Source organism: Lithobates pipiens, unplaced genomic scaffold (assembly GCF_037356315.1).
Source record: "Lithobates pipiens isolate NorthernLeopardFrog02 unplaced genomic scaffold, aLitPip1_a1.2 Scaffold_13, whole genome shotgun sequence".
Lineage (NCBI taxonomy): Eukaryota > Metazoa > Chordata > Amphibia > Anura > Ranidae > Lithobates > Lithobates pipiens.
Genome location: NW_027507718.1, coordinates 349,022,589 through 349,043,860, shown reverse-complemented (window position 1 = coordinate 349,043,860; position 21,272 = coordinate 349,022,589). Strand labels below are relative to the sequence as shown.

The following is a 21,272-nucleotide window of genomic DNA, read 5'->3' as shown; positions in this document are numbered from 1 at the left end:
TCATACCTTGAAGACTCACTACATCTGCAACTGTGGGGAGGGGTTAATACCTGTCTGTATTCTCCATAAATTAAATATTTAAGAAGAAGGGTGAGTCTTCCTTTTAGCAACCATGATGTGGACAAAACTGGAAACTAACAATTAGAGTCCTTACTCCTGAAGATAAAACAAGCTAACAAGCTTAAAGGTAATACAGGTCCTACTATAGGACCTGGCTTTTCATACCTTGAAGTCTCACTATGTCTGCAACTGCAGGGAGGGGTTTTTACCTGTCTATAGTATCCATAAATTAAAGAAATATTTAACAAGGAGGATGAGTCTTCACTGTAGCAGCCATGGTGAGTGGGCAAAATTCGGAACTAACGATTACCATTCTTACCCCTGAATATAAAAACAAACTTGAGAGTAATAGAAAATATTGGCATTTTCAAAAAACTTAAATATTACTTTGTGGTGGGTTGATTCTAAATGAGCCAAAATATACTTAAAAGAACAATCATTTTTTTCATGAATATAGAATTTAGCCTCACTAGAGTCGTTTAGTTCCTATTTCAGACAAAGTCACCAAGATGTTGGAATGTAGCAGTAAAATAGCCTACAGTCATTTGATTTGATTATGCCATGGAGAACCAAGAACAAAGCAGCATTAAAGTTTAGAACACACTTCTCAAGTTACAGCATTGCCTACTAAGTCATACTGCAGTGGGCTTTACACACTCGACTGTGCCAGAAGACAATATGCAAAAGTAATTATAGATTGCTCGGAAAACATTCCTGCACACAGAGACCTTTCTGAAGATAAAAGTATATGAACTGAAGAAAAACCATTGCTTTCACTCACAATATGAATGTCTGTAGAAAGTTATTTTAAGGGCATTGAGCATGATTGAACACAAAACATTGCATCTTTTTCTATTTAACAGAGTTCCAGGTGTCTTTCATTCTTAACTTTCCTTGACATTTTATGGTTGATTTTATGGAAGACTAGTTTAGTTTTTCAAGCACCCATTTTGTCTCTTTAAACGTGAATATAACTCATTCACCACTTCTGTGTGTGGTCCCCTGTCTACTGCAATATGCCGAGTGTCTAAGCTGTTTCAATACAACTTAAAATTCATCTCCCCTTTCAGAAGATCACTATAGGAATGAGCAGACAAAACACTGTCATTCATAGTTTACTTCAACTGACCATTATACTGCAGAGTATTATATGATTATTCGGCTGCTGGGGTTTTTCTAACTAACTTTGGCCCTTTACCTATAAAAATTGAAAAATAGATGCAGTCTTTTTTTTTTTTTTGATTCCATTATTATAACACGCTTTGTTCATAAAATAGACATATATTTCAGCAGCAGTACTATAGACACCATTTCTAAACTGGAATCTCTCCCCAGATTTACAGTTGTTGACATTTCCTTGGCTGTTATATAAAACCTCGCACATCAGCCATGATTTTTAATCCAATAAATGTTACAACAGCTACTGTTTTCCCTTACTTGTGTTTGGGAAGCGACCAAGACATGGTGGGAAAAGAGAATATCTAATTTCAGTAAAAATACAAGTGTAATGACAAGAAGATGAAGAGCTTTTTCTAAAGATATGTTTTTAAAAATATGGATGCTCTCTTAGAAGTCAATAGACTTTGTGGCACAGCCCATCTAACCTAGTTATATCTAACTGGCATGCTAAGGGAACATGTAGTGCTTCTGCTCAAGACAGTTTTTGAAAGGAGCCTATGAAGCACTGACCTTGCATATTTATACACAAGACAGGACTTTTCAGACTTTAGTGGCCGCATATATGTTTGATAGCATTTAAGAACTTATAGTACACAGGCTGAACTTTTTTTATACTGTATTTAATAATTTATTAACAGAGCTGCATTAATCTTTTTTTTTTTATTTCCCTGGAGCTAACTTTGATTCTTATACATACCCTTCATGTGAGTTGTTCAATCAATATTAAAAGTTGGAGATAACTTGTATATATCTTTATATAATTCTTCATTTTGCTTTTTTATATAAAGTGAGATCTGGAGAAGAGCAAATAGATGGCTGGTCGGCATGACTAAGAGCAGGAACAGGTCAAAAAAGGGTTAAATGTCAGACCCCCACCTAACAACTGTACATTTACTTTCTCCATCAGCACATCCCCCACAGTTATTACCTCTTGTATCTCTTGGCCTTCCATCTTAGATTGTAAGCTCTACAGAGCAGGGCCATCTGATACCTACTGTATTAAAGTGTATAGTATTTGTACTGTCTACCCTCAAGTTGTAACGTGCTACATAAACTGTTGGCACTATATGAATCCTGTATAATAATAATATGTGTGTGTGTGTGTGTTCGTTTATACAGCATATACTGAGTTTCACTTTTTGTTATTTTATTGCTTCTAAATTGTATTGCATCTCCTACAATTAAAAAAAATGTGGGAGTTAAATTATTACAGCTTGTTTGATCTGCAATAATTTTTTTATTTGTCATAAACTGGGACAGACTTAAGAGAGATTATTTTATCTGCCGGATATGTACAGTAAGGGCAGGTACAATGCTAACATCCTCTCTAACCCCAAAACCACAAACCGTATAATACATAATCTATTGCTTTGTGGATAGTTGTTAAGTGTGTCACTCCACTTCAATACTTTATAGAAGATTTAAGACAGCAAGAATTTTAGTAAGAAAATTAAGTCCTGCTAGATCACTTCAGGCTGGCTCCTTTTGCAGGTATAGCTATGTAAAAATTTTAAATAGGTGCATATACTGTTTAAAATCTGCTGATAGCCTAAAGATTTACTGCTGCTAAGGGACTTTGAGCTTTAGCAAAATGTCAGCCTCCATCAAGAAGAAACAGGAGTGATGCTGGAAGCAATTAACAGTACACACTTATTTTGGTAGCGGAATTATTTATGTAGAATGTATATTTCTTGCTAAAGAACATTATTATTTTATCAAGTTGTTATGGGTAAAGTTCCACTTTTAGAAAATAAAATAAATCCCCATTCTAAAAAATTAATTTGAAAGGCTGGAAGAAAACAGTGGATATCAGTGGGCACTTTTAAAATCTACCATGTTTGAGGCAACTAGATTATATATCAGGCAAATTAAGCGTAAACGGACGGAAAAAAAACATGGTTCACTATATAGGAGATTCAAAGAAACAGTGAGTTTAGCTAATTGATTGAAAATGGTAAAAAAAAAAAAATAGACAAATTGAGGCCAAACACTTCATCTTGCTGCTAAAGCACAGAAAGAGGAGGAAATGGCTAAACCTATTAGGAAAAGAGACAATATCTTTTTTAGGTACATCTGCAAAAAAATACAGTGGGATCACTAGAGTGAAAACTGGGTGCAACACTTATAACTTTAGACATTTACTTTGGTTGAGTCTTCTCAGAAATAAATTGCACTAACAATAACAAGTTGGGTAATCATATTGGTTCTAGTAATGACAGTTACATTTCAGGATTTCTATAGGTAGAGGTAGCAGAGGAACTGGCTTGCTTGAAACTTAATAAAGCAATGGGCCCTGATGGTATTCATCCCAGAGTTCTAAATGGACTTTGAGGTATAACTAGTGGACAAATCTTTTTGATCAATCACTTCCAACAGGAGAAGTTCCCAATGACAGGCGGACAACTAATATTGTATCTCTTCACAAGAATAGTAGCAATTTAGGGACAGTTGGTTTAACATCTGTTGTTGCCAAGTTAATGAAATCGCTCCTAAAAGAATGATCATTAATCACTTACATTTTGCTGAACCCAAAGCAGCATGACTTTACTGAGGGCAGATCATTTCAGAGTTATCTGATTGAATTTTTTGACTATACTACCAACAGTTTTAACCAGGGTGGTGCTGTAGCCTATCTTGATTTCAGCAAAACATTTGATAAAGTTTAACTTAATGATCTTATAAAAAGGTTGTACAAGCTAGGGCTTAACCCAAGAGTGGTTCAGTGGGTATGCAGTCAACTAAAGGATAAATACCAGAGTGTGGTTGTAAATGTGGGGTATATAGCCTTGCACTGAATGCATACCATGTGAGGATGCTAAGGAACAGTCCACCGCTGGAGCGCAGGAGAGTTCTGTCTGCTGTGGGAGTGCTGGATCAGGTAAGTAAAACTACTTTTCCCACCCCTAAACTTAAACAAGCGCTTAACCCTTGCAATGCAGGGGCATCCACACTGCAAGTATGGATTTTTATTTTAACTGTCCTTAGCTACCAATTAATTTTAAAGTTTTGGAAAACGAAAAGTCCAATTTCAAAATCTTCCTCCATATGCACAGCTACTTTGCTAATTATGATTTCTTTCTTGCCATGTATATGAATGGGTACAAACCAATTTAATAATCAGAGAGAGATTTTGTTCAATGGGAATAAGAGAGGGGTTTGAGTGAACTGGACATACCTGTGTGTTTCTGATCCTTATGTTCACTGTGTGCAAGTCAGGTAAAGGTCTGTTTGAGAGACTTGCAGCTTCTTTTTTTTCTCCTTATATTTTGACAATTATATGGCTTTCTATATGTGAACAATGCTATTTTGATAACATTTTCATAGTTCTTATCTATGTATTTGTTGTAGGAGTGCAAGAGCACCAGCATGAGAAGATTGTTTCGGTTGCATTTAATGGATCCATCCACAGCCCCCGGTTTCCCCACTCTTATCCAAGAAGCACTGTGTTGGTATGGAAATTGGTTGCACTGGAGGAACATGTACGGATACAACTGACCTTTGATGAAAAATTTGGTCTAGAAGACCCAGAAGGTGATATATGCAAGTAAGTGATGAAGGTATATAGTTACAAAGCTCAAAAATACTTGCTAACTTCATAGTTTTAAGTGGGTCTGGTATAATCACATAACCAGACTGTTGAAACACTTTGGGGACATTGCTTTTTCAGTACTATTTGCAAGGTAGGGAAGATAGGCATTTTTTTTTGTCAGTTATGATAGTTTTAAGGTATTTTATAAGGTGAGCACCACCATTCGCAGAGCACCTTATATTTTTTTAATGAATTCAAGGTGTTCCCAATTGGATAAGGTGTAAAGGAGGGGTGGCCCATAGCAAAACACTGGACATGTTGTTGTTCAGTGACAGTCCACCACCAGAGCGTGGGGGAGCTCTCCCCTAGACAAAGTAAGTAATTAACCCTTGCAGTGCAGGTACAGCCCCACTGAAAGGGATAATTTATAATTGAACTTTAATTACAATCTTAAAGAAGTACTGGGGCACTTTAGCATAGCACTTGAGCGTATAAAATAAGCAGCAAACTACTTTGCAAAACACCAAACAGACTGCAAGTGACCCTCCAGGTCTTAGATATTTCTGTTTCCCAGTTTACTTCCTAATCTCTGCACCTGGAACACGCTCTCTCTACCTTTCTTTCTAATATGTGTGTCCTTTCTCCTTAAACACTGTTTCCTTCACCTCTCTTTTCCACCCCACAGCTTATATTTATCACTCTCACTGCTTCCTTCTCCTTATTACTGCACTCATCACCTTCTGATAATTCTGAACAAACATTCTGAAAAGACCTCCAGGACACTGGGCCATATTCCTTTATATAAATCAGTTTCCCATATTTTATCTCTCACCCTTCTGCTTCTCCTACCCTCTGGGGATATATCTTTAAAACCTGGCCCTCCATCATTTAACATCAACCAACACACCCAACAAAATCTAATTTCTATTATTTTTAATTTTTAGAACCAGCCTACCCTTCAAATATTCATTTTGGAATGCCTGCCCAGTCTGTCCATGACCTTTTTATCACTATCTCCTTTAACCTACTTGTGGCTACTGAAACCTGGCTTCAAAAATCTTACAGTACCCCTTCAGTTGCCCTCTGCCATGGTGGTCTTCACTGTACTCGCTCACCCAAGCCCCGTGAATGAAATGATTATACCCTCACCTTTCTCTTTCTGTCTTTCTCCTCTTTTGAAGCTCACTGTACTTGTCTATTTTATGCAGTTTCTTTGAGGATTGCTGTGATCTGTTGGGCTCCTGGACCAGTGTCAGGCTTCCTTGATGCCTTCCCTGCCTGTCTACCCTGCTTTCTCTCCTCTGAAGTTCTCACAATTATTCTTGAAGATTTCATCGCCCCTTTTAACCACCTCATTACCGCCCTACCTTAATATAGGGCCTTGTATTGAGGAGGTTATACCAGGAACACAGTTGTAGCTACAACCATAATCCTGGTACCGTTTGGTTCAGTCAGTTAAACTCTTTCTAGTAAAAGTGATTAAAGTGTCTATACAGTCATTTGATTACTTTTACAAGAGGCAGAATGGGACGCCCTTTCCCCACCTCTTTTCCCCAGCTCTCCTGTCCCACCAGGATGCCCAGGATGGGACTGGCTGCATCTGGTGTACTGAGAAGAATGGAAGTAACCAAAGTTCCTTCCTCACTTTCTGTGACATCAGAAACCATAAGTGACAAGGATTTCAACACTTCCATTTTTGTTTTGTTTATTTACAACCTGTTATTGGCTTGTAAAGCAGATGATAAAACCAGTCTTGGTTTAATCAACTCTTCTGAAGGCCAAAGGAGAGATCTGGAGTCTCATAGACCCCATAGATTTCTCCATAAAGAGGACCATGGCCCATGCTTTCACAAAGGATGTTGTTCACCCCTTGTGATAGCAATAAAGTTGATCTTTTTTTAATAAAATACATAATAAAATAATTGAAAAAAATTGAAAGCACCAGTCGTTCCGTGTCCACTAATCCTTTCTGCCAAGCCCTCCATTGGCGGCTTGCGCAATGAATAAAAGTAAAAATACTAAAAATGACCTAAAAAGCCACCCACAACTCTGCACCCAACTACATCAAGAGCCTCATCTCAAAATACTTGGCAAAAAGTTATTTTTGATCCTCCAAGGACCTTCTGCTCTCTAGCTCCCTTATTACCTGATTCCATGCTCGCCTCCAGGGCTTCCCCAGAGCTTCTCTTATCCTCTGGAATTCAGTACCCCAATCTGACTGGCTATCTCCTTCGCTGTTTACCTTTAGGTGATCCCTGGAAGAGATGGTAGTTCCCATCTCTTCAGAGAGGCCTATACTAACTAATAAACTGTACTTTTTTCTTTCTCAATCAGCTTCATCCCTCACAGTTATTACCTTTTATATCACAGGGCCATCCATTCCCTCTTGTATTAAATTGTACTGTAACTGTAGAGTCTTACTCAATTTTGCAAAGTGCTACACATACTGTTGGTACTATATAAATCCTGTATGATAATAATAATATTAAAATAGGCCATTCCAGTGCACTTCCAGAAAGTGAGTGGTGAGTTAGAAGATCTCCCTACTATAAGGATGCGATTAACTACAAAATGGCTTGTGTTGTAACTAGAAATGCAATATTTTAAATAAACTGAAAAAAACGTTTTTTTTTTCCAGAGTTACACAGACAAAAAATTCAAATTAGTGGTTTCAATGTGTGGTTGTCCTCTGTACATCATTAAGCTCATTTTTAATATTATGAGGAAGTTTTGACTGAGTCACCTTCCAGTGATAAGAATGTTCTTTTATATTGTTCAAAAGAATAGTATTTGACATCTTTGGAAAAAAGTAATATTTTCACTTTACACTTCCCAAAGACTGTCATATTTCTCTTTTATTACATACAGATGCACAAAGACTTTAAAGTTTGAAACTGAGAAGTGCAATGCAGCTCTCACTTTAGTTTTTACCAGCTGTTTGCGACACTTAATATGTAGTATAGTGCTTAACATGTCTTACTGATACGTTACCACTTGAGGCTTATAGATCAAACAAGAAAAAAAAGTTACTGCATCCACATTTATGTTCCACTTAAGCTCTTGCATCTGTTTCTCTCTTTTAAGCTACATAATTCAGTACTACTGATATCATATTGCACATAGTATATAGGAAATTCTAAGTTTGCACATTGATTTTCACAGTAAACTTCTTATGTATTCTTGTTTGTATTCAGATTGCAGGAATATACCTGCAGGCCAAATCCACAAAAAAAAAAAAAAAAACAACTATTGATTTTAGTGTAGAACTGAGCGAGTTATAGCAGCCATTGTCTTTGTCTAGGTTTCTTGATTTTCAGTAATCTTCACCCGATTAAAATTGCAACCACTTAGATCAGGTTATAGCTAGCAAAAAGAAAGGTGCACAAGGGCAGGTTAATACATTACAATAAAAAAAAATCCTGAGCATACTCTCCAGCTATTTAGTGCAAAAGCCTAATTATAGGTTTCAACTTGTATAGGTTAAAAAAACTTATTTTTTTGACTAAATTTGCAAATACATATGAATACATATACATATGCACTAGCCATGGGGCTAGTGCAAAAATATTCCTCATCTATGACCTATCTTTATCATTCGTTTTCAGAAAAAAAGAGGAGGGCATCTCTACTGTGAATTAGAGGGGTTAATTAAGCAGACAGATTGCAATATGGTGCACATTTGTAGCTCCTATTAAAGTAGCAGGAAGCTTGCTATAGGATAGCACAAGAACACATAAGCAAAAGCAGTTACCATATATACTCAAGTATAAGCCGACTTTTTCAGCACATTTTTCATGCTGAAAAAGCCCCCCCTTGGCTTATACTCGAGTGAGGGTCTCTCGCTGTGGCATGCAGTCTTAACTGTTCGGCAGCCGCCCACTGTAACAAAGCCCCGCCTCCTCCTAGATGGAACACTGATACAATGCTGAAAAACTGAATCAGTGTTCCGCCTATCATGAACCAGGAGGAGGCGGGGCTTTGTTACAGTGGATGGCCGCTGAACAGTTAAGACTGCAGTTGCGTGACACAGCGGGAGACACCCGCTGTTTGTAATCAAAGATACAGGTGGGCACAGTGAGGCTGCAGTTGGGCACAGTGAGGCTGCAGATGGGTACAGTAAGGCTGCAGATGGGTACAGTGAGGCTGCAGTTGGGCACAGTGAGGCTGAAGATGGGCACAGTGAGGCTGCAAATGGGCACAGTGAGGCTGCAGATGGGCACAGTGAGGCTGCAAATGGGCACAGTGAGGCTGCAGATGGGCACAATGCGGCTGCAGATGGGCACAGTGAGGCTGCAGATGGGTACAGTAAGGCTGCAAATGGACATAGTGAGGCTGCAGATGGGCATTGCTTACCAGTAGCCCCCCGCAGCCAAGGAGGCCTTGCGTTCCCCAACATAGCCAAGTATTATTTAGCCGTCCAGTTGCGCCCTGTAGCCTCTTGGTGTACCTTCCATGCATACAAACGATGGACACAAATTGAGAAGTTGTGGCTGGCCCCCACTCACCCAAATTCCATGCTCTGGAGTGCGGACGCACCGCTCAGTGGGTTACAACTGCTGGGATCAATGGCACTCTTGTGAATGCTATGGTGGCAGGCTAAATCGTTATATACGCTTACCTCTACTGCCTCTCTGGTCATCTCATTTCTGTTCACACCCAATGTCCTGGACAGCTTGACTTTGCAGATATCCCACTTCTGGATGGACAGGGCCTTATTTTGCTACGGTCAATCGGTGGATACCAGAACCTTTTAGTCCTTCCAGGATCTGAAGGATGCTTTTGACTTGCCCAGACAGTCCTTTTTTAGCTAACTGTAAAAAAAATTTGAACGCTATATCATACCTATTGGACCTGTCCTCTGATCATTCCCTATTGGCAGACATTGCACTCCTTACTCCACTCCATCTTTGGTTCCTGGGTGCCGTTCAACCCTAAAACTTTCCTCTTGGGCCTCCCACCTTCCTCTTTTTCTAAACTGTCTAAAAAGCTCTTGGCCCAGTGCTAATGGCTGTGCAATGTTTGGTAGCCCTGAAATAGAAAAGGAGGGATCCCCCCTCTTTGTTTAAACTGCACTCCAGGATCAGAGATGGTAAACGTATGGAATATTTGACAGCTTCCCTAAACAATACCCTTGATACACACAACTGGGCATGGGAGCTGTGGGACATGTTGGAGGCCCCTATAACCTGATGAACTTCAATCTCGGGGAGGTGGCATGTGGTTGGTGTCCCCGGGCAGTGAAGAGGCCTTGGAGAGGGTGGTTGTCTTTTCTCTCCCACTATTCTCTATCTGACTATTTCCGCTCTCTCTTGCATTTTTGATTCCCCCTAATATTCTCACTAGATTTCCCCTCTGGTTATATTCTATTAGAAAATTTTAGACATGTGCATTCGTTTTCGTCCAAATGCATTTTCGTCCGAATTTCAGGTATTTTCGTTATCGTTTTAACAAATGATAACGAAAGTGCAGAATCCGAAGAACAAAAGATCCGACATAAATAAATGCTTTATTTTTTTTTTCATTGTGACAACAGTTTGATATAGATAGGAGATTCGACATGATGCTGACAATAACAATCTGTGTCTATTGAACCTGTGGTCGAACGTGCCTAACCTTACCTCTATTAGTCCAGGATGATGATGAATGTTATTGGCTGATTGTAACCAAAGAGGAGGAGCAGTAAAATAGCTAGAACTAAGTACACACGTACAGCCAACTTATTTTCACATACAATTGCTAGCAGAGAGAGAGACACACACTGAATCATTTCAGAAGACAGTCAATCTTAGCTGGTCCGTTTGTCAGAGAACCTGAATTATTTAGCAATTAAGTGTAAGCACAGCAGCAGAACAATAGTGAAGCAAGCTACAGTTCAACGTTTTCATAATAATCTGCTGCTATTGTGTTAGTGTTGTGAACTTGATAATGATACTAGTGTTGCTAGTATTGTGATAGCCTCAGAGGCTGCCCGTGTTGTGGGGGGCGGATTCATTATTATAGATTCTATATTATAGATTGAGATTCTATATAGATTCTATATGCCCTATCTTGTTACCTGTCTGATCAGTGATTATTATCACCAGTCCATTTTCTGTTTGAACTATATACATTCAACATGAAGGACAAAGATTCGCCAAAGTTCTAAGAAGATTCGACGGAGCAGCTAAACTATACGGAGTCATACAGTTTAGCTGCTCCGTCGAATCTTCTTTGAACATTCGACAGACACCATAAGCCTTCAATGACAGATTTGACCTTAATTCATGTGGATTTTCGGACGAATGCATATTTTTAATGAAAAACTAAATAAATAAAAACGAATTTCGGGAGTAACTAAATACATTTATTTTTTCGGACGAAAACGAAATTCTGAAACAAAATATTTCAGTGTGCACATGTCTAGAAAATTTTACTTTAACATTATTTTTTACCTGGGACATAACATTTTCTGCTGTTATTATTATGCTCTGGGTAATTTCCTTCATACTTCACACATGTTGGTTTTGCCAATCTTACAGACTCTGATGCCACAGAAACCTGTAATTTGTATTTGATATGTTTCCTTGTCCCCCAACACCCCTCCCCCATTTTGTCTTTAGCTAGTGTAGTTCATACCTAGACACTCCTTGCCTTCAGAGACAAAGTTTGGGAAAGTCATTATCTTTTTACACTTCACAAGATTGGAAAACCATACTTTACACTGCACTTAGTAAAAGTAAAACTATGTTGGCTTCAGCTTATGTGTATTATTAAAGAGCTAACCTGCCTATGGTTTGTGCCAAATCAGCAAGTTTTTGATTTTGAAACAGAACTGTGAGAAGACAATTTTAAAAAGTCTTCCACACACTCTGCCCTATCTGCTGTGATGGTTTACATCTGCCCCAGGAAACACATGGTCTCTTTCTACACTCTAAGTGAGCACATTCTGAAATACAGACTCCGAGATCTGCAAAATTACACTGTTTATGAAGAAATTGAGGGTAAAATTACAGTCTTCCGTATTACCTTGAATGCGCCTGATCCTACCTATTAGAAGCAGATCTTTCCACAGTCTTGAAAGCTATGCATGTATTGGAGTTTTCTGTGTATTAAAATTTACATGTGGAAATACAAGAACTGTTGTTTCCAGATTTATCCTAGCTGCTGAAATTTCAATGCTGTGATAGACTGTATTTGATTCCTACTCTGCACCAACACCTGCTTTCTGTAGCTGCACACAAATACAGCAACATATTTTAGCCAGGATCTTTGCATACTCTAGAGATAAACCCTTAAGGCAAAGCTGATTTGCAACAGGTAGAGATATCCACGACATCCCGCAAAGTTAAGCCTGCCTTGAAACTAAATTAAAGTAAAGTAAACAGAAAACTGATACTCTGATCTGTGGAAAAAGACTATGTAAGGAAAATCCACTATGTTGCTGAAGAAGCTTTTAATTATGCAGGGCAATTAAGCAATACACTTGCAAAGCTTAAAAGAACCTATGAAATCTATAAAAGACGGTTTGAAAAATATTCTTCTCTTTCATCAAGTATTAATACAGATGAGTTTATTCAAGACCTAAGTAACTTTATTGCTTTTACCAAAGACACATACACTATTTAAAGGTCAGGTTATGAGTAGAGAACAGATTATCACAATTGCATGGACCTACATCATGCTGTTTACAATATCCAGATTCAAGATATAAAGAGGAACATATATTCTCCATTACAACTTTCCCTTCTTTTCAAAGCTCATCAATAACTTGACCAAAGCCAAGAACGATCCAGGCTTCTCAATTATTTACTTGAGCATTTGTAGCCTCCCCCACCAACTATAAGAACAGAAAACCTAACCACTAGAAATAGTGTCTCTGTGAGAACGACTGGAGTTGCACCTACTATCAGTGATGACAGTGAAGAAAGGCAAAAGGACGCAAATTCATTCTGTCTCGTCAACAAGAAACCACATCCTCTAAAAAAAAAGATTGTACATTCAAGGGAAAGCTCTTTTTTGTGCAGCTACAGCACACTTTGCTAGAGACTGTTAAGTGCTTAGAATGCGACAGTGTCATTCATATATCAGCCCTGCACTGAGACCCCTTTAAACGGAACTCAACATCCCAACATCCTATGATGACCTTACATTGGAATCGGATCATGACGGGAAGAGCCACAAACAGTCTCCCTAACCAACCCCCCTCCCGCCCAATCCCAAACAATTATATTAAAATGTAATGCGCTAGATCATGAAGACCTTTCAGCGGAAACTAGAGCTAAAATATGTCTGCTAAAGTGCCTTCTAAGGGACAACTAAAGAAAGCTGTCAGGATGTATGCTGTTTTAGACTATCCAAACATTCATTTATTTGTCACTGCAGAGTTCTTCAATATGTTTAAGGTAAAGGGAGTAGCACTAGTTTACTCATTGCAAACATGAGCTGGCACAGTACAAACCGTGGCATAAGTTGTCCCCATCAGCATGTTCGTCATTTCAGGCATCAAAGATACAGAAGAGATTTATTTTCAATGACAAAGAGGTTCCTGTATCAGAAAATGCACGTTACATGTATGTCTTTTGTGTGAAGTGACACTAAATTCTGGTTTAAATAGAAACACAATCTATTCAAGTATGTATTCTTAACTCAAAATGATCTTCTATTGTTGTAAGCCTCCTTCAAATCTCCAAACTCCTTTTTTTTGTTCTCTGCTGTGATCTGACTTCCTGCTAGAGGTGGCTATATTTGCTCACTATGGTGCTACTGTATGTAGCAAAGTAGCCACCCCATTTTGCTCTGTACATGGACTAAGGACTATTGACTGTGGACTATGGAATTTGTAGTGTGCAAAGATAAATTATGTTTAATGGCACTCCGGGTAACAGACCAAGCAGATATCAGTCTATGTTGAAATATAAAAGGGTCTTCATACACTTATGGCAGCACTTAAAGAGAAAAGCAGATGCTGGAGGTAAAATAGAAATAAAAAAAGGCTCCTCAAAGTGCAGAAGTAAACTTTATGTATCCCAAAGGGTTAAAAACAGTTAGAAAAGGGTAGATTGGTAGGAGCACTTCATATTAATACTATGGCAAGTGGTTCAACATTCTGGTAGTTCCAAGGAGTCCCAGGGATATCCAAAGGTGTAACTCTATGGCAGCATGTTCTGAAGTGACAGCGTGAAAACCGAATCCCGGAAGTGACCTTTGTGGGAAGGGACCAGCAACCAGCGTGGACTGCTAGCCAGAAGTGATGTCATCAACAAGCATGTTCCATACAGTGCTCATTATTTCCACCATTCCTGCTTGGTTCATTTAGCTTCATTATTTCAACAATTACACAAAACTTTTTTTTCCAATGTTGTTGTGCTGTTTAATGGCCACTGGCCACATGGGTTAAGTGATATAGTGCAGCACAGTAGTTATAAGGAAATTGCAGTAACTTATAGCACCACATAATAGATTACCATATTCTGGGTTCGATGTATTACTATGCTTTGCCCTATGGATTTTTTTCCCATCCTCCATTACCTTTCGGTTAGCGAATGTCTTATGTTGCCTAAAAGAAGTAATTAACACCACAAGTGTTTTGCGTTACACAGTGTACACTCTGTCCAATATGTAGCCAGTTCTCCCATAGGCAAGTGCTTCACGTTTATATTAAAATGTACCTGAATTTTGAAAGGAAGCATGATGAAAACCAGAGCTATGTTTAGCGGTGCAGTATAAATAACCCAACATGTGGGAGCAGAAAATAACACAATCTGGGATTCACATACTCATCTAAACTCATTTCTGCTGCTGATAGGCAAGAGACTTTCTCAAGTCTGCCGAATGCTCTGTACAGACGAGTGCTATTAAATAGATGCTAGTATATTTCATATCTAGCTGAAAACATAAAAAAATGAAATTGTTGATGGCTTCTAATGCTCTGAGTTATTCTATCTTTGCTTATTTAGGCTTTTTTTTAAATAAATATCTGTAAAAAATGTAAAAGAAAAAACACACTATGTTGCTGTCAGTAAAACATGTTTGTGTATAATAGAAGATTCCAACCTAGCAACCTGCAATCTGCAAGCGTGATCCAGGTTGGGTAAATATTTTTTAATGGAATATTACACTGCATAGTTCCAGTTTTTTTTTTTTTTCAGCATTTTTGCTTGCACATGATTAGATGATCGTAGTCAAACTCTAGGGAAAATTCCTTTGCAAAGTGCATTTTTTCTTGCACAGTGCTTATTGTGTTTAACCACTTCACCTCCAGAAGATTTCCCCTCTTCCTAACCAGGCTATTTTTTGCGATACGACACTGCAATATTTTAACTGACAATTGTGCTGTCATTAAATGCTGTACCAAATGTAGGTCCTTTTTTTCACCCACAAGTAGAGCTTTCCTTTGGAGGTATCTGATCACCTCTGCGGTTTTTATTTACATATATACAAAAATAGATGGACAATTTTGAGAAAAAAAACTCTTTTTTACTTTTTGCAATACAACATCCCAAAAAAATGACATTTTAAAAATCAAATTTCTTCCTAAATTTAGGCCAATATGTGTTGTGCTACATATTTTTGGTACCCCCCCCATGAGCTTATAATGATTGGTTTGCACAAAAGTTATAAACTTATAAAAGCGTCTAAAAACAATGTGATATATACTGGAATTTTTATTTATTTATTTTTATACTAGTAATGGTGGCGATTACCGACTTATAGCAGGATTGCTATATCATGGCAGACATTCTGACACTAACTGACATCTTTGACACTTTGTGGGAACCAGTGACACTAATACAGTGATCAGTGCTACACTAATATACACTGTCACTGTACTATTGACACTGGCTGGGAAGGTGTTAAACATCTAGAGTGATCAAAGTGTTAACTGTGTGCCTAGCCAGTGTATTTGTGTACTGTGTTTGATGTTTTGCTAAGGGAAGTGATGGATTTTCAAAATGGAGCTTTACCTTGTTTACAGCAGAGCTCCATCCTGTGTCTCATTAACACGATCGGCGGGTGGCAGCAGACATCCATTGGCTGGCAACCGCTGATCGGCTTCTACTGTGACAAATCGCAGCATAAGCAGAGCTCCCCCTACCTGGTAGTGCAGAATCAAGTAGATATATGTGATTCTGCTCAGTGCGGCCAATCTGTAGTAGTAAATCTGCTATGGGCAGTCGGCAAGTGGTTAATGAGAACAACATAGAAGAAATGCATAGGTATATTTGATGAAGTATATGAATATTTAAAGGGTAAGTTCACCTTTACAAACAATAAGTAAATGCACATTTTTGCAGGTAACAAGAGCTGCATAAATTTACAGCGTTATGTAAGTACCTGTAATAAATAAACTACTAGAGCGCTCACCATTGCCCACATAGTATTGAGAACTACAAGCTGTCAGCCTCAATGGATGAAGGTAGTTGTAGTTCATTCATTCACAGTGAATGAAAGATGTGTCTGTGTGGGAGGAGCCTCACATAGCCATGTTTTTTGAATTGTGATAGTGGGTTTGGGGAAACAATCCCCTGCTCCCTGCTCACATTGGGGGTTCTGGTCGGGGTGGTGTCAGGTGGCTTAATTCTGGGTGTAACATTTAAAATGTTACTAAAGGGGAACTCATCCTTTAAAATACATTTCTCTTTGGCTATTGTTTTTTTATATTCTATTTTTGCCTTTAGACAGACAATTCATAGCAATTTCAGTGGAGAAAATCTCAATTGGGAAAAAGCAGGAATTGTTACCTGTTTCAGTTGGTCTGAGGACATATTCCTAGATTGTAAGCTCTAACGAGCAGGGCCCTCTGATTCCCCCTGTCTTGAATTGTATTGTATTGTAATGTCTATACTAATGTTGTAAAGCGCTGCGTAAACTGTCGGTGCTATATAAATCCTGTATAATAATAATAATATTCTGCAGGAATGCATGTTGCCATAGGTGTGCACAGCCTGTTGCATTAGGCTCGGTTCACACAGGGGCGGCACGACTTGCAGCGTGACTCACAGACGCGACCTGCTAACGACTTCAGCGGCGACTTGCAAAACGACTTCTGTATAGAAGTCAATGCAAGTCGCCTGAAGTCGCCCCAAAAGTAGTACAGGAACCTTTTTTCTAAGTCGGAGCGACTTGAGTCGCTCCTATTAGAACGGTTCCATAGTACAGAACGGAGCGTGACTTGTCAGGCGGCTAAGTCGCCTGGACAAGTCGCCCCTGTGTGAACCGAGTCTTAGGGTGTACACCCCAAAGCTCAAACACAAATGTCTCTCTCTGCTGCCTGAGCTGCCCTGGACAGTGAATGAATAGGAAGTGCTCTGTGCTAAGCAGCTTCCTATTCATTCACAAACTGAAGCATAGTAAACACTTACTTAGTAAGTAAAACACTTTACTTTGCTTCAGCTATGAATGAATACAGTGTGAGTGTGTTTACTATGTTTAGAAAAGAAAGGAGCCGATAAAATACATATTGAATAGCCCGTTCCTCTCTTCCTCTGCTCTCCAACCTAAGACATCCTCGCAGTGGCCTGGGGGGCTGGGGGATTTAGGCGCAACACAGGGGGAAGCCCAGACAGTGGCAGAAATCAGCACCACACAGAGTGATTAGGGTTTGCCCAGGCACACCTGGTACACCCCCTGTGCAGGCCTATGCATGTTGCTAAACTATATTTCTCAAATGAAACAAATGATATTGAACAGATTTGACAGATTTTGTAGCATTTATTTACCAAACCAGTTTTATTAAGATAAACATTTGACCCTACAGTTTTTTTTTAACTCTGACTAACTGCACATGAATCTCTCCCTTCTACCATAAGTCATGTGTGTTCCAGTAAGTTAGGCTATATCTACGAAGGGGTGTGGTGAGAGGAGTAAGGTTATAAATATAGGCACAGGCACGCTACAGAGGAGATTGCATTTTTTATTTTTACCAGAAATACATTCAAGTTTTAAGTGATTCTTTCCTTGTTTAGATTTACTATTCAATTTTGTATTTCAGCCTAGTCTTTCATTTTCTGAAAAGTAAAAATAGAAATGGAATCATAAACACAGTCTGTTGTTCACTGCATTTCTTGAGCTATTTTTAATGCCCTGATTTACAGCTACTGGCTCTATAAGACAGCAAGATCTCTAGTGTGTTTTCACTTGGCATTGCTGGGAAAAAGAGAGGAACATTTAGCATTTTGTGTTATGGTGAAGACAGTAAGGTTCTATCATTATTATTAGTATCATTATTATTAGCACATAGCTTGATACTTGATAATTATGTTTGGAAAGAAAAGCAATCTTTTGCTTTGTGATATTTCTGTAAGGCCGCATAAACACGAGCGGATTTTCCGTCAGAAAAATCTTGGATGGTTTTTCCGACAGAATTCCGCTCAAGCTTGGCTTGCATACACACGGTCCCACAAAAGTTTGCTGAACTTTCAACCGTCAAGAGCGCAGGGACATACAACACTACGACGAGCTGAAAAAATGAAGTTCAATGCTTCCGAGCATGCGCCGAATTGTTTCCGAGCATGCGTAGGAATTTTGCACATCGGAATTGCTATAGGCGAACAGAATTTCCGATCTCTAACACGGAGTGCACAATTGTTTGGCGGTTTATTTGAAAGCAATAAGTTTAGCACAAGTCCTCCTGCGTAACGTTAAACCGGTACCGTGTAAAAGCTTTTAAAGTGTCACCTATGGATAATTTAATGTACTGTACCATAGTTTATCGCCATTTCACAGGTATGCACAATTTTAATATGTGACATGTTAGGTATCTATTTAGTCAACACAACATCTTTTATATTTTACCAAAATAATTGGTATTATGTTGTGTTTGGGTATACTAAAATTCTTATTTTTTTCCTAAAAATTTGTGTTTTAAAAATATCTCCACATAAATTATGTGTCAAAAAGTTGAAAACACTGCCATTTTTATTCTCCAGTGCCTCTGCTAGTGGTTAATCAATACACGGTCACTTTGAATATAAATGCATACCTGTAATAGAAGAGGCAATATACTTACTTTTCCTGTGACCTACTTGTTAAAATGCTTCTTCAATGTTCCATGACTGCGAGTATTCAACACTTCCTGGTGTGTGGAATACCTTCTCTTGCTGTTTTATATGTCACTACAGGATGTAGAAGCTAGCAGCAAGGACCACTGAGTACAATGGATAAAGAGGCATTTGACCCATCTGACCAGTAGCCGGAACCAGTGGCCGGGAAACAGCAAAGATGCCACAATTCTACAAATGGGTCACCACAAAGTTAGTAATGGAGCCTTTTCTATTACAGTATGATTTTACATACAAAGTGACCCTATGCTGACAGGGTAACTTTAAGATAGAAGGCAAAGACAACCTTAGTAGACTCTTTCTGAGCTGTACAAGCTATCTGGCAAAATCTTTTTAGGAAATATTTTTGTGTTCTCAGTGATATCAAGATCATATATTGTATTGGGAATCTCCTCTTTTTGTGAATGTAAAATAACAGCAGGTCGACAACAGACAGGAGTTCCAAAAATTTGCTTGTGGTCACATGGAATCCCATGTATAAGAAAGTTGCTCTTTCATTGAAACTTAAGCCGTGTACACAAGATCAGATTTTCCAACGTGAAATGTGTGATGACAGGTTGTTGGTGGAAAATCCAACCTTTTGTATGCTCCATTGGACAATTGTTGTCGGATTTTCCGCGGACAAATGTTGGATGGCAGGCTTTAAAATTTTACATGGACAAATTTCTGTTGTCGGATTTTACGAGTGTGTGTACACAAGTTCGTCGGATAAAAGTACAAAGTACAAACACACATGCTTGGAAGCAAGGACAAGCCAGAAGTGGACGGTCTTGTAAACTAGTGTTCGTAATGGAGAATTAACAGTTGTGAAGTGGTAAATTATGAAATCATGAAATGCAGCGCACATTCTCTTTTTGTTTATTTTATGGGATAGTAATGAAGCTGCTTTGCTGGTGATACTGATGGTGTTATGGCAAACAAATTTTATTAGGCTTTTATTTTCTAGTGATATCAAGAATAATATTATTATGCTTTTTCTTTTTTTTTGGTCAAGTTACCACAACACCATTTTACCGTAGTTTTTAAGATAAAAGATACAACTATGTCAATTTTACATTGTATTTTTCTAAATGTAACTGCCTACTCCCAAACTGTCATAGTAAAAGTAAAACACATACATAGTCGAAGTAAAACACATTCTACACATTTTTTTTATTGTGCATTAAAAAAAGAAAACAAATAAAATTAGACGTGCTATCTGCCAATAGAAATTAACCAAAAAGTGAATCCTCTGCATCCAAACATATAGAAAATATACCAAATCAAATTATTATTCAACCAAAAAATAAAATAAAAGCCTCTTCTTCTATCTTCTTAATATAGGGGGTCAACAATACCAAGAGTTGGTGAAAGCAGGTGTCCGTCATCCAGAGATAATTCCAGAAATCATCCGGATTATTCTCCTGGAGCTCCTGCAGCAATGGCATTTGACATAATTGGTCACGATTAATAAAGCAACCAATTTTTGGTCCAAAAAATTCTTCTCCTCCTGTTCCTGGACTAAACTTGGGTAAAAGCAATAACTCCAACGCCAATAATAAATGACACATTATCTCCTCCAATTCCGCAACATGTCTGGTTGATGAACGGCTGTTCAGAAACGAACTGAAAAGCGCAAACTGAAAAGCGCAAAATTAAAAGCGCAAAATTAAAAGCGCAAATCAACACTCACCAAACTTCTACTATCATGAAATTAGCAGAAGGACCCCAATGGGTGGGGGTAAAGAGCTCAAAAACACGTAGTACGTCACTACGTTTGTGTTTGTTGGATGACGATTCCTTGCTATTTATATGCAAGACAAAGTCCAGGCACGTACCTTCGGACAAAAATCGGAGGTTTTATCTGCGGAAAATCCGATTGTGTGTACGAGGCTTTAGTTCCATCTTCTGAAGGAATTTCTAAGGACTAATATGTTTCCTTGTTGTGTATGTTATGGTTCAAGCATAAAATTAATTGCCCAGCACTCTGTTCTGCCATTTACCTGCTTCTGACATCATATTACCAGCAAACATGAGCTTCCTAGCTTTCTTAGTATGTAAGAATGCCATACACCATTCGGCCTGAGTTGCTGAAAAATAGCAAACCTACAAACAGCCCACCCACATAGATCCAAGCAATGGTAAAACTCTTAATAAGACATGTAAAGTTAGAAAAATATTTTTAGCAATAGAAATAAATATTAAATGTCAGCAAAGGAAAGATGTGTGAAAGATTACCAGAATAATGCTAAAAAACTACAAGGTAAATGGAGGACAATGGGAGCATAGGCCTTCAAGACCTAAATCAGATTTGTAAAAAAATAAAACTTAACAAAAAGCAAAAATAACTGACTTTGCAGAATTCAGACCTGGTGCACTGTGGCCATCACAGAGAAAATATGGGAGCAAAGGAAGGCTTTAAGAGCCTTGGGAAAGTCTTGACATAGGCTTCTTTTTCTCTTCAGACCACTCTGTCACCCCAGTAT

At 38.4% G+C, this 21,272-nt stretch overlaps 1 protein-coding gene across 1 annotated transcript in view; it reads left to right on the top strand.

Annotated features, from left to right (window-relative positions):
• PDGFC (platelet derived growth factor C) overlaps nt 1-21,272 on the top strand; it is a 351,789-nt gene that overhangs the window by 180,446 nt on the left and 150,071 nt on the right. Inside the window, exon 2 of the mRNA XM_077477103.1 lies at nt 4,588-4,783. Within this exon, the coding sequence (XP_077333229.1) occupies nt 4,588-4,783 (196 nt within the window). The remainder of the gene's footprint in view (nt 1-4,587; nt 4,784-21,272) is intronic.